Source organism: Bidens hawaiensis, unplaced genomic scaffold, assembly GCF_021521415.1.
Source record: "Bidens hawaiensis isolate Kalapana, Puna unplaced genomic scaffold, B.hawaiensis_p1.1 tig00013803_1, whole genome shotgun sequence".
NCBI lineage: Eukaryota > Viridiplantae > Streptophyta > Magnoliopsida > Asterales > Asteraceae > Bidens > Bidens hawaiensis.
In genome coordinates, this window is record NW_027492178.1 from 434206 (window position 1) to 449544 (window position 15339).

At 34.6% G+C, this 15339-nt stretch overlaps 1 protein-coding gene and 1 pseudogene across 1 annotated transcript; both read left to right on the plus strand.

The window, feature by feature from the left end:
• The first annotated feature begins 446 nt into the window (after positions 1 to 446).
• Positions 447 to 878, plus strand: LOC143544898 (zinc finger protein 2-like). The gene has a single exon (XM_077036880.1). It carries the CDS (start codon positions 447 to 449, stop codon positions 876 to 878), a length of 432 nt encoding a protein of 143 aa, XP_076892995.1.
• A 10182-nt stretch (positions 879 to 11060) lies between these two features.
• LOC143544914 (AAA-ATPase At5g57480-like) lies at positions 11061 to 12798 on the plus strand (annotated as a pseudogene).
• Positions 12799 to 15339: the final 2541 nt, after the last annotated feature.

Here is a 15339-nt window from a genome sequence, read left to right on the forward strand (position 1 = left end):
GCAACCTTCCTAGACTCCGCTCTCAAAACCGTCTGTCCCGGTACGAAACCACTGTCTCTCAGCCCCACCAACGGGGACACCCCAGTGAGATCAACACACGCATGCTTACCCCCTGCTCAGCCAAACACAAGAACATCCGCAGGAAGCATTGAAAAAACTAACATTAGTCTCTATCCATTAATCCATATATGATCATATTCTGGTGCATGTTATGAAATAAGAAACTGTGACCGACAAGAGACTCCATGGTTGCCACTACTAGAGGCGACAACTCTTCGTTTCCCACTCATTCTCCCAGATATCTCTATCCACAATTTTATATTAATATTAACCAACACTCACCATTTAACACCTTATATATAACGTAACATAAACACCCTTTTCATGTACTTAAACAAACCATTTTCAAACTCACCTTATAACATATATATTCAAGATTTCAAGCCATGAGTTTCTTCAACCTAAACTTACCCGAAAACGATCTCAATTCGCCTTCGTTATCGACTAATTTTTCCCCTCTAAACAACTCCGAACAACGAGTTTTCCCTTGCAACTACTGCCGAAGAAAATTCTATAGCTCACAAGCACTTGGAGGCCACCAAAATGCTCATAAAATAGAAAGAAACTTAGCTAAGAAGAGCCGTGAAGTCGTTTCTAGTGTTGAAACTCATTCAGCGTATTTCAACCAACTACAACCCATATCAAGATCGGGTTCTGGTGGCTCGAGCCATGGTAGACAAGTGCAAGTGCAACCGCTGGTTGTGACTGGGATTAACCATCAAGAACATGGTGGAAGGTTTAGTTCTAGTGGTTATAGTTTTAAGGATGAGAGTGTTGATGAAGATTTTGGCCAGCTTGATTTGTCTCTTAGACTTTGAGCAACTAACTTTTAGTATTATGAATATTTGGATGTTATTTTCCATCTTGATTTGTATTGTGATCAATGCATTTTCCTAATTCTAGGAAATTAAATCAAGTAAATTAAGTTGTGGAATACTTCATTTCATAATTTGGTGAGTGCATAACTAATTGTTACGTGCCTTAATTTATGTTTCAAACTTTTGTAATCGAGTTTTGTTAAGTACGTGTTGGAGAATAATTAACGAAAGGAAAGGTTTTTAACTAACAAAAAATCGGAAAAATGTAAAGGAAATTTGCAATGGAATTATACCGTTTCAAAATGTGACGGATATGCGACAGTCTTGAGTCACTATGTGCGACGTGTCTAGCAATGACTTCTGTAGGTCGCTAATGCACACCATCGCTATTGACCTATAGGTCGCTTCCACCCATGCGTTGCAGCGAAGCCTTAAATGCATTACATGTTCAAAAGCTAACACACATTGCTACATGGACAGGACGGGAAATTAGTCGGTATTGGTTCGCTTTATTATAGGCAAAAGGTTTGTAGCCAAAGTTGAAAATATAAAAGTTTCTAAAAATTTTGTGTCAAGGGTTGAAAGTAAAAGTTTTTATTGTAAAACTGTTGTGCACAGTTGAAAGACTAAGGGGGTGTTTGGTAGAGGGAATTGAGGGGTGAGAAATGGAATTGGAAAGAATTCTCTTGTTTGTTTATGAAAGAAAGATGTGAGAAATGGAAATAAACAATTTCCATTTCTCTGATTTTGTTTCTCTAAAAAAAGAGGAGAATTGGATTTCCAGGGTTTCATTTCTCCCACTTTCCTCCTTTTCCTTTTAAACTCTTTCTTTTCTCTCCGTGTATAGAACTCAACGGAGCTTCCATTAACATCTCACGCACCACATTATCTTCATCTTCACTGTGCCCTAACTGTTCACTTGACGCCAATTACAACTTCATCCGCCACATTCCTTGAAAACGATTAACAATCCGCGGCAATTCAAAACGACCGCGTCTAATCGAATCGAGTTTCGGTAACCGGTACTCTTCGCCTTCGCCGAGAGGGAAATATATTGGAAGAAACTGGAATTGTGGAAGTTATTGGCATTGGAAGCCGGAAGGATGCGGTTCTCGAGTTCTGTTTGCTTTCGCCTCGGTTTCGGTTCTGGTATGCAGTTGATTTTCGGCGTTTTTGGTTATTGATCTGATTATGTGTTTGTAGTGTGTATTGGATAAATTGTGAGATAGGAATGTATGCTAGATGAGGATTTTTAGGATTATATGTGTAGTTGTGATGGAATAGAGCCGTGTATTGCTTCTGGTATGCGGCATTTTTGGATGCGTTTGTAGTGTGTATTGGTTTACTAGTTTTCTTTGCATTGGTTATGTTATGAGATAAAAGTGTATGCTAGATGTAGATTTTAGAATCATATGCTTACTTGTGATGGCAAATGACTAATTGGTGAATTCAAGAAGCAGCCAGCTCATGTATAAGTGTATAATCAATGTTGTAAAACTCGCCTAGCAGGCGCTAGTTGGGCGGTGGGGTACCGACTAGCGATTAATCGGGATATATATATTTTTTCAATAAAAGTTATGGTAATTGAAGTTTCTGGTGACATCAGCATAACTGTTTTCACCTGTAATAGTTTGTTTTGTTTGCTTGATGTTACTTTTGTAGAGTATCATTTTAGCTAATGTCTACCATAGTCAATTACTAAATCTTGCTTTCATTTCGATGATATTAACGTGTTACATGCCTGTTGTATTTAAGCAAGATATTGGATATCTCTATAAGGAGGGTAAATGCTTATTATGTATGTGTATTTCTTTTTTATGGCAGGAATATTATTGTGGATGAAACATCTAAGGTGAAATTACAACAACGGTTACTTGGGGATGGTGAGTTATTGTTTATTTACTGACTAGTATAGAGTTATACTGAGATAAAACACTTATTTGTTTGCTGGTCAGGTTTGACATATATGCCATAGGGTTGAGTATTGTGGTCAGGTTATCACCCAGGTAAGGAATAGCGTCTTATCTTTGGTTCTTGGAACCGTTTTGCCAGTGCCCAACTCACAGTTTCTCTTCCCTTTTCATTTATCGTAGGGACATGCCACATAACCTAGCCTTAAGGTGTACGAGTGAAAACAACAGGTGGGAATTCTTAAGGAATTTCCCGTAAATAAAAGCAATCTAATTTCGAAAAGTTTTCTTTGAATGTTGAGGCATAGCCTCGGAGTTTGTGTGTGTGTGCATAACGATATAATAGATAATAAATAAATAATTATCTAAGAAAGATGCAAACAGTTTAATTTGAACATATAAAGGTAAACAGATAGGCACGTATAGGGTTCCTAAACATGTGTCTAAGGCAATTTCTAACGACCTATCTTAAACCTTCGGCTCTGATACCAATCTGTCACACCCCAACCTACGGCGGAAATGCCGGGACGCGAACTGATTGTCACTGCTCTCAAGGTTACTATCATGCACAATATTTAAATGACACTATCTATTAATTGAATTCAATTATCAAATAAATCAAATACAAACAAGTACATAATTCATACAACAATACAAATTTTATATTTCTTGATTAAATAATTCTTCTAACTAAATTCTTCACTAAGTCTTCACCAACCTGCATATGCGTATAAAATAAAGTTTTGTCAACAACACATGTTGAGTGAGTAACACACCAGTTTAGTTGTACATATAGTATATATTACAAAATACGTAGCTGCAACAAGTCATATGAGAATAACAAAATAACCAAATGAGCAAGTATAACTGAGATGTCGAGAAGCACAAAGGCTAACGACTGGCGTATGATCATAATAGACTGAGATTATGTTGGACCTCTCCAAATGGGAAAGCATACAAAGCAAATAAGCACATAAACAAGTAAGGTATAAGTTGTTAACACATAAGACAATAATTGTAGTTTTGAATATAAGTATATATGAGAATGTATATTTTCGCATATATCCCCAAAACGTGAGAAACAAGTAAAATAGTGAAATGTAGTACTCACCTCGATGGACGAACAAGAGTGAATAAATAACAATAAGAATGACGAAAGCAGATCACACGCGTTGACGATAAGGCCTAATAGAATGCAGATAATCTGTGTTAATAAACTAGATCGGATAAGCCAATTCGATATTTATAAAGCTATTAAGACGTATTATATTCTTTTTAATCATACTTAAAATAATATTTTATTATATATAAAGATATTATATGAAAACAATTATTAGTTTGTTAAATTATAAGAAAAATACTAATATTTTATTATGTAAAAATATTATTTAAGTAAATTACATCTATAAAAGTATTTATTAGTTTGTTGAAACATTTAATAAGTTTGTTGAAATATTTATTAGTTTGTTTACATATACATATACGGACAATAGACACGAGAACACAAGAATTATATAATCGGTTTTTAGAAAAATAGTTTATTTAGTTATTCTTGTACTTATTATTGATTAATGTATGATTTAAAAAAAAATTACCAAAAATATATATGAAAACGAGGTGCAAAGGGATCGAACACACGACCCCTGCCCCAAAACCTTCGTATTAACCAGCTGACCTAACAGCGATATGCATCATGGGACCAGTCCGTTAATTAATAAACATACAGGTTCTGAACCCAATTGATCAAGAACCCTAGGAAATCAAATTGAATAATCTGTTTGAAATTAATCAAAGTAAACTTAGGGCTACTGATCTACATGTGAACGCGAATGAAACCATGTATTCAATTACCTGTAACGATGATCGGACGAGGATTAATGAGATCAAAACAGGGCCGGCGCAAAGGGGTTGAAGAACGAGATATAAACGTGAACGATAGATCAATTATATATAGGGGTTAAGTCGGATATAGCTTAGAGATCGTATCTATTCATTTAATTGAAATATAATCACCGATATCGTGTCCTACAAGATTATTGAGACGTCGGTTTGCTTAATATGGAAGAATGGATCATCAATGAAATTATTAACTTGATTATGGTGTCGGTTAGGCCGCGATAGGTATAAATGAATGATTTCCTAGATCAAAACATCGAATAAACGATATTTCCTAACATAATTTGGTGATTAATAGCTTCGGGTACAAGAAAATTACATACGGGTCGGATTTGATAAATGGATATCCGAATTGTAGTATGGGTTATTACATAAAGTTACAATCTAGTCCTTGGAGTTTGACGTTGGATATATAAGAGGTAAGAATATATATTTTGGGCTAAAAGTGTACAAACTTTAAAGGTTTAATTATAAATAATTATATGTTAATATAATAATCAATTTTGCTTGATAAACGTCAATTATATTTAAAAATAACCCGAACATAGAGCCGAGTCGGATAAGATTAAAAGTTTGAAAACCCGAGTTGTTACACAATACTAATTTTACAAACATAACACATGTTTAACTATTATATATAGCGTATTATAAATCACCAAGTTTTCAATATGACATGTGACACAATATATATCTTATTTATTTTATTTCAGTTTATTTTACAAATTAATTACTTACACAAAAGTTATAAAATGATAAAATTTCTGATAATTTAAAGAGTGTATGAATAAGATATAGAAATTTTAAAACGATGAAAATGTCACTGTATCTACCAAATTAACTTTTGGCCAATTTATTCAAACTTAAATTCGTATCAAGTATTTTATATCATATGACTCTAGATATGGTTAAAAAAATTTAATTAAGAGTTTTTTTTTGGTATTTTATATAAGTTATTATCAATTTAATTTTTTTAGCACCAATAACCCTTTTTCAACGAAAAGCCTAAAAACATCAGTCACACTCACCTACCCGAGCTCCTCTTATAGTTGACATCACCTTCTTCTTTTTTGAACGGTGAATTTTATTAAACGCTTAGCAAGACGGTAGCATCACCAAACAACGAGGAAGTTACAAAGAAAAGCTACACCGATATTTTCATAACAACTTTATAAAAGAAGAACGATTCTTTATATGAAAAAGTTGAGAGGCCAGTCTTATGTCTTCCATCGTTTTGGAGTAGTTAGCCATCTTGCTATGGAAGATAACTTCATTTATTGTCTTCCAAATACATCGACATGTCGTAAAAATGATCCAATAAAGCACCTTGTTTTTCTTTCTACCTAGCTTGCTTTGGAAGATAACTTCATTTATTGTTTTCCAAATACACCGACATATTATAAAAATGATCCCATAAAGCAAGCACCTTGTTTTCTTTCTACTGAACTTGCATGACTCATGAATCTTAAGCAAGTCTTGGATCAAGAAGGCGAAGATGAGAGGGATAACAGATGGACGTGGCACCCACAAATCCACAATTGTTAGGGACGCCAAATGGGCTTAAAGACGCCCTAAAACTCATTGATGTTCTCAATAAGTTATAATGTTATCTTTATATTGGGAGAATGCTATGGTAATCTTTTAACTATCTATGAGATATTAATATCTTTAAATTGTCATAACTAACTATTTCTCTTTGGGTTGTTTCATGTCCTTTTGCACTGCATAAAGTTCATTAAATTGGAATGACTGAATTCGGAATGCAATCATGTCACCATTAATTCTTCTTCTACCGATGATTTAAATGTTTGGTTCATAGGACAAAGATGTCGATGTGACATCTCATGGATACTAGAGCCTATTCTTAACTTAGCAACACAACTTGTGGGAGTTCAATATCAACTAGTGGGTTCATTGGTCTATTCTCTAACTTTAACAAAAGATAAAACCATTAAATTGTAGCTCGAAAACGATAAATCAAACCATGGGTCGATGGGGGCAACCGACCGTATTGCATGGAGGTTTATTAGTCGCACTCGAAATGTTAGATTTTTTTAAAACCTAGATTTTAAATTGATAGCACCGGTACGAAGTTTGGTACAAGTCGATTTTAGTGTTCCTAGCCAACAATACATTAATGTCTTATTGATTTAGATTTTTATTTTCATGTCGGTATAGCAATACAAAGTATTTTGAACATTAGTTATACAAAAAAAAAAAAAAAACGCTAATTTTCTTCTTTTAACAATAAATACTCACATGTATTCAATGTTTTTTAACCCGGATCAAGAAAAGGACATCTCACTGGTTTGGTTTGGTTTGGTTCACATAGCCTTTCTAGTTCCATTAATAAAGAATAAATTAATTAGGGGAAAATAAGTGGTAAATACGTTTATTTGGTTACCACAAATTAGTCAACAGATTAAAATGGGAAGTACATTAGGTTACCACAAATTAGTCAACAGATTAAAATGGGAAGTACATTAGGCATGTTAAACTTAAAAAGGGTCCAAATAATTTAGCATCACCCACTACAACACCACCATCACCTCTGTCTCCACCGCCATTGCTGCCACCTCCACCCCCGACACAACCTTGTTGTCGTTACCACCACCGTGCCATCCAACTCTAAGGTCACCATAAGGTGATCTACGGTTAGAGTAAACTAGTAGTTTATAATCAAATATCAATTAGACACTAAAAAGAAAACATTTAAAAAGCATTCCCGGGTTTAAAATATAAGGAAAAGAAATGATAAGGTTGGATAGAGGAAGAAAAGAAAAAAAATTATTACTTAAAAGACATTTTTGAGTTAAAATAAAATAAAAGAAAATAATGTATTAATTACATTCTTGAGTTAGATCAGAAGTAAAAGATAGGAAAATAATTTGTAACTTTACAATTATGTCCTCATAACAACATGAAAAATAGAATTGAGATATGATAAATTAGTAATATTGTAATAAGCTATAAATTTTTCCTTCACAATCAGGCCATATTTTGCAAGAAAGTTTTAGAGGAAAAAAGGTTTAACTTTCTTTTCCATACTCTTTCTTTTCTCTTAAAAAATAAACTCAAGAATGAAAAAGAATTTTTTTTATATTTTCTTTTTCAAACCCTTAAACAAAAAACTCAAAAATATAATGTGACAAACTAAATACAATCCAGTAAGGTCAATTTAGGATTTTGGGGGTGTTTGGGATTCCTTATTTACACCAACTTATAACTTATAAACTTTTTGAAAAGTTAATAATGTGTAAATGGTGTTAAAAACCATAAGGACTTATGGTTTTTAACTTATGGCCAAGGCAAAATAAGAGGGTTTTGAAAAGTTATGATTTTCTAACTTATTAACTTAAAGGGTATAATATTCCCAAACACTCCTTAAAAAACAACTTATTAACATAAGTTAATCCAAACACTTTTATACAAACTCTTTCTCAAAAAATTATAAGTTTATAATTCCTTTTCACATAAAGTACTTTTGGACTTAAATAAGGAATCCCAAACACACCCTTTTAATAGTGTACCGAACTACCGAAGGCGAGCCATTTTAGATCTTTTATGGGCTAATTGTATTTTGTAACTATATTTAAAACCTAAATAGGCTTTTTCTTATGGGCCTTTTATATTCTGTTGTTCGTGAATCGTGATTTCTTCAGTATATTGGGGCATTGGGCTGTTGTTTTTATAGTTTGTTTATTGTTTGTGTTTAAAACATTATGTTATTGGGTCATGACTTGTAATTGTTTTTGAGCCATAAGAACAATCAGTAAATAGGTTCGTATGCATTAATATTATGTTTAATTAATTGGTCGTATAGAATGAACTCGCGGAAAGAAGGGGCGACGTTTTGCTTCCAATCGACGTGTTTCAACAAACACGATGATCCTTGAATGCCCTTTCATCTCTATATAACCCGATTACCATTTGTAGACAACAACCTTTTCTTTAGTCATTATGTTCTTCCTCAATATCACATATTATTTACCATTGCAATTCCGGTTTATAGTACATACACATGTTTGTTTGTTCGACTGATTGATCATGAAACCACGGTCAAGAAAGAAGAAAATGATTCAAGGGATGCCACTGTCCCACACGCTAATCACCAATTCACCAAACGAACCTGAACAACTTATATCAAAATCAATCATCAATTCTTGACTGGAAAATAAAACGTGTGGGTCTCCTCAAATGATACAAGTTCTAAAAGCTTAGGCATAACCGATAAGACCCTATATTTCATAAAAGACTCCATGATTTGTTTGTTCAAAAATGGTTCCAAATCATTCATTTCTTGCTTACATCTAAAAAATTAATCACGTACACGAAATCACACTTAACACAAATCAACCTAGTTATTTTACAAGTCGTTTTAAATGAAATTAACACTAAGATCATGTTATATCTACACTATATAACTTAATGTTCAAAAACTTCAACCGACAACACTGACATTCCTTATGTGTTCGTTCGTCTACAGACTTGATCTTTGATCCAACACTTAAAATTTAGACAATTATTATATTAGCAATAGGTAGGTAAGTGAAATGACAACCATTACAGCCTTGGCTGGGTGGATACCTAGTTTTGTATGCGAAGTATGCTCACATATGAATCAACTTAACAAATTTCACTAAGGGTTGGAGTCACTTACACCAACCATATGGACCGTATATTATTCAAAGTATTATGAGTTAGTGCAGCATAAGCTTACTTTGTTTGTCATACTAACCTTATGGTCATTTCAAGAGTTCTTTCTATATGTAATTAGACGTACCGAACCTTCAAATCAACTAAATAAAACTACAAGTGAATGTTACATACTGCTTATCAATTGGGAAATCCAAATTAATAATTTCGCATTGACTATTACAGAGATTTGTCACTTCAGATAAAGGCAAAGATCATATCAACGGATCAAAATTAAGCCAGAAGCAAGTCAATAGTCGCTCTACCCGTCAAAGGCATTTGTTCGGTTGTAAAGTATGACTTACTTTCTTAACAATTTAAAAGATTTTAAAGTCTAAACTATATATCTTATGATACAATCACGGAAGAAAAATATCCAGTACTAAAAAAACACATATATATTACGATCTCTATGATATGATTAGGCATTTAGGTGAATGGTGTGTTAAATGTTATACACAAAAGGGATGTGCAAAATCGGAAGTATACAAGAGTCTTTTGTTTTTCTTGTCTTAGAGTCTTCTAGAGTTTATTCATATTGATTTTGATTTGTCTAGATCGATCTATCATAAAATTCGTAATTTAGTTCAAAAGAATAATAATAATAATAATAATAATAATAATAATAATAGATTGATTGATAAAGAAACTTTAGATATTATACAATAAAATTTAGAGTTGAGAACAATTTCCATCCCTATGCTTTGATATTTAACTCTTTTAAAGGTAAAATATTTTTCATGTAAATCCATAAATTTTACCTTTATAATCATTTTCTCCGCATTAACTCTGTTAGCCTTTTCTTTTTCTATTAGTTTTTATATATAAACAAAATAAAATAAAACAACATAAAACTAGTTAAATTATTTTCATGGTGTTTTCCTAACACCATAAAAAAATTACATAATTTAAATAAATAAAAAAAAGTACATATATTACACTTCTAAAAATAAAATTACACTACACTTCTAAAAATAAAAATGACATAATTAAAAAACTAACTTTTTTTGGCATACTTGGTGAATTAAAACTTGTATCTAGTTCTCATAAAATATTAACACCTGAATGCAAGTAAACACACGAAGCAAGCTTGATAGAAAACTTTATCCTATTAGTTATTTATCAATGATAATAACGAGTGTTACATGCGCTATCGAGCTCCATTTCACCAAGATTGGGACGTCGAACATCGATACAGCCCAAGGGAGAGGGCGCCCCTACAATGACGCTCAACAATTAAAAAGGAAGACTAGCTATTATGATTATTTAATTTTTAATTTTGAAATAACTAGCCGGGTTATGATTATTAAATTTTTGAATCTTGAATTTAAAAATGTACGTTATGATTCTTTAACTCTAGTTTTGAAAAAACTAGTCGTTATGATTGTTTAATTATTTAACTTTAATTTTGAAAAAAATAGTTGTTTTATGACTTTAATTTTTTATTTTTGAATTAAAAAACGAGCCTTTATGATCATTTAATTTTAGTTCAGTATTTTACTTAACTTTAGAATTTAAAAACTTGCCGTTGAGATTATTTAATTATTTGATTTTATATTCTAGAATATTTAAATATATACTAAATATAAAATTTAAATTTGTTTTCAAAAATTATTTGATTATACAAAATAAAAATATATAGTTAGTAGCCTTTAAAAACATCAAAGGTTCCTTCACCATCACAATGAAGGAGCTCTGGACAACCATGGCCTCTTTAATGGGCGTTTTAGCCTTCTTCCAAACCCTTCTTCACACCGTCGTCCCACCCGAGCTCCGGTTCGTCTTTCTGCGTCTCTTCACCTGTTTTTCGTCGTATTGTTATTATGAAATAACAGAGATTGACGGAGTTAATACAAACGAGCTGTTTAACGCCGTGCAACTGTATCTTTCTTCTTCGGCTTCTGCTTCTTCCGCCAGCAGTACGGCTGCGGCTGCTAACCGCCTGTCGTTGACACGCGGGCTGAACGCGTCTGCCATCACGTTCGGGCTCGCGAACAACGACAGGCTGTCGGATGTGTTCAACGGCGTCAACGTTGTGTGGGAGCACAACGTCACGCCGCGGCAGTCGCAGACGTTCTCCCGGCGGCCGTTGCCAGAAGAGAAGCGTGGGTTCACGCTAAGCATTAATAAGCGGGATAAGCCGCTTATTATCCAGGATTATCTTGATCACATTAGCGAAAAGGCTAATGAGATCAGGAGGAAGAATCAGGACAGACTCCTGTACACGAATTCCCGTGGGGGATCTCTCAATTCCCGCCGGCATCCGTGGGAGTCTGTGCCGTTTAAGCACCCAAGTACATTCAAAACGCTTGCGATGGACCCGGGTAAAAAAGCGGAAATAATGTCCGATCTCCGCGATTTCGCGGACGGGCAAGAGTTTTATAAAAGGACGGGCCGTGCGTGGAAACGCGGTTACCTTTTGTACGGCCCGCCCGGGACGGGTAAATCGAGTATGATCGCCGCAATGGCGAATTTCCTCGGGTACGATATTTACGATCTCGAACTAACCGAAGTGAATACAAACTCCGAATTGCGGAAGTTGCTCATGAAAACGAGTTCGAAATCGATAATTGTAATCGAAGATATCGACTGTTCGGTTAATCTCACAAATCATAAGAAAAGCACTGTGGGTTCAGATACCAGATCTAGTCCTGGTGGGCCAGGGTCTAGCTCTGGCTCTGGCCTGGCCCAACAGGGTTGGATCCTGACAATAATGCTGGCAACAACTTAATAACGTTGTCAGGATTACTCAACTTCACTGATGGATTATGGTCGTGTTGCGGATCCGAAAGGATCTTCGTATTCACGACTAATCATATCGAAAAGCTTGATCCCGCATTGTTATGGAGCGGGCGAATGGATATGCATATTTTCATGAGCTACTGTTCATTTCCATCCTTGAAAATATTGTTAAAGAATTACTTGGGTTGTGACGACGGAGACATTGCGAATTCGGTTATGGAGGATATTGCGGAAGTGATCGACGAGGCGGAAATGATTCCCGCAGATATTAGTGAGGATATTGCGGCGCGATAATGATCGCGCGGTTAAGGAGCTTTTACAAGCGTTGAGGGCTCGGGTTTCGAAAAAAGTCGAACCGGCCGCGGCGGGTGGTGGCGTTGCCAGAGGAGGAGGAGGAGAAGAGGGCGTTGGATAGTCCGAAAGAAGTTGGTGATGTGGCGAATGGTGGTGATGATGACGTGGATGTGAGTTGTGAGAAAAGTGGGAAAAATGAAGATGAGGATTATGGGGTTAATTAATTGATTAATGAAATTTTAGTTTAATAATTAATTAATTAATCACCTATTGTTTTTGTAAGTTTGGGTTTGATTAATTAATCCTGTTTGGACAGGGGTTTTGGGACATTGGAATTTTGGTGGGGTCCAGTAGGGATTAAATATTGGAAATTGAAAGAATTAAAAAAAAAAGAAAAGAAAATACATGTTTGGCTTTCAATATGTGCAATATTTTTTCTTTATAGTGTTATAGTACAAATTACATAAATTGTCACTTAGTCTCTTGGTTCGATCAACCAAACTAGTGTCTCTTTCAGGAAAATAAAAATGTGCATTAAGTTGGTGTCAGTCGAGGATCGAATACATATGTGTTTAAAAACAAGTATCTGATACTATATATAATGTGTACTGGAGTATCATTTTGGTCGAGTTAATACTACTAGTGTTAACAACTTGATCTATAAGTTATAACGACTTATCAAACATAAAAAATGTTATATATCCTTCTATACATTAGTTATTATATCTTTTTAGTATTAGACGTTAAAGTTGGAAGGTGCAAATCAATGCCGGCCTATTTGTATAACAAACCAAAGCCAGTGCTTTGGGTTTTTAAATATTTTGAGCCTCAATTTTTATTAAAAAAATATATGCCATTTAATAATTATTAAGTTGATTATGTTTACAAATAATCCTACTCTGATGTAGTGTTAAAAGAGTATTGATTTGTAGTTATTTTGTAGTGCTTGAAGGCTGAAGCATAATTCATTTATCTTAAAAAAATATTAAATCAATAAGCTGAATATGTTTTCCAATTGTAGCAAAAAAAAAAAAACAAGTTTAAAAGATTAAAATCAACATTATATCAGTTAAGACATTCATTATTTCTCAAAATTAGATACTATATGAACATTATATTTGAAAATGTCCATATTTAATATCTCCAATTAAGTTAATTTGGTGTCCTACTCCAACATATTTACATTTTGGTTTGTTCATTTGACAGAAAAAAGTCAAACATTGCCAAGCATATGTTATAAAATTTAGTTAACAAAACTATTTTGATTTTATATTTAACTTATTAATTTGTTAATTATATACGAAGCAAAATAGCAAAATTTTAAAAAGTACGAATCTAGTTATTGTATTATAAGGCCTTGAATTTTTATTCGCATAGGTTCGTTAAAATGGTTGGACTAGCACTGTGTAGGGTTACGTGGTATTTTAAATTTTTTTTTTTTGAAAATTGACTTTCATTAAAAACAAACACAACCAACGACTATCACCAAGACGGAGAAAGACGCCGAAAGCCAAAAACCAAAAACAACAATCACGTTACATCAAATAAACACCATCTTTTCCAATCCACTACCCCTATCTTAGATCTATTTTTGTACCAAAGAAAACCCAAAGATTTTATATCCGCAACCATTTCTACCACCTTAGTGTTCTTGCCCGAAAAAATCTTTTCATTCCTAGCCCGCCAAATCCTCCAACAAGTAATGATGACAATGCCATGAATATTCAATCTCTTGTTCCCCGTCGCACCACTAACCTTATGCAGTTCCACCAAATCATTGACATGGAAAACAAAAGATCTAGGGATGTTGCACCATGAACCAATCGCATTCCAAACGGCCATAGAAATGAAACACCCGGTTAACAAGTGCTCGAGCGATTCCTCATTACTCTCACATAAAGCGCAACTATGATCATCACAATGCAAATGACGTCTAGCTAAAGCCTCCTTGGTTGGAAAACAATCCAGAACGGCCCTCCACATAAAAATATTACATTTTTTCGGGACCCAATCGCTCCATTGAAAACCGAAACTCCCAGCATCCACAACGGACCGCACCATCCATCTTTTAATCGTCGAAACCTCGAACTCTTTGCAGCTACCAACCGCCCAAGACCATGAATCTTCACGGTCAGCCATCACCACCCCTTGAAGGAGATCTTCCAACTCTTGCTTCTCGATCACCTCCTGTTGGGAGCAAGGAGCTCTAAGCCAATCCCACACAATGCGACGAGAGGATCCAGTGACCACCAACCGATCTGCTAACAAGACATTTTTATGTTTTTCTACCGCATATAAGGACGGATACTTGTCCATAATCGGCGCCGAACCCAACCACAAATCTATCCAAAACCGAACTTGGCGACCATTCCCAACTGTGGCCCGGATCACTCTATTAAAACCCACACCATCAACCTTAAATTTGTTCCAAAACATAACACAATTCTTCCAAACCCCGGGAACCCCATTATTAACCCGAGCAAGCCCCCAACAGCGCGAGGACCCGTGAATACACAACACTACTCTTCTCCACATTGCGTGATGATCGTTTAGAAATCTCCCAAGCCATTTAGTAATCAGCGCTTGATTATTAACCTCTAAACGAGCGATACCTAAACCCCCTTCTTTTATAGGTTTGGTGACTACCTCCCAAGCCACCCATGAAATCTTCCTCACTTCATCCGAACCACCGCATAAGAACCTTCTCATCAAAGCTTCTAAATCATTGATAACCTTCTTGGGTGCCTTAAAAAGCGAAAAATAATAAGTGGGAAGACTATCCAGCACCGATTTAATAAGGGGTACCCGACCGGCAATAGATAACGAATTAACTTTCCATTTAGAAAGCCTCTTCTTGAACTTGGACACAACCGGTTCCCAATTAACCACCCTATTCATGTTAGCACCCACCATAATCCCTAGATAAG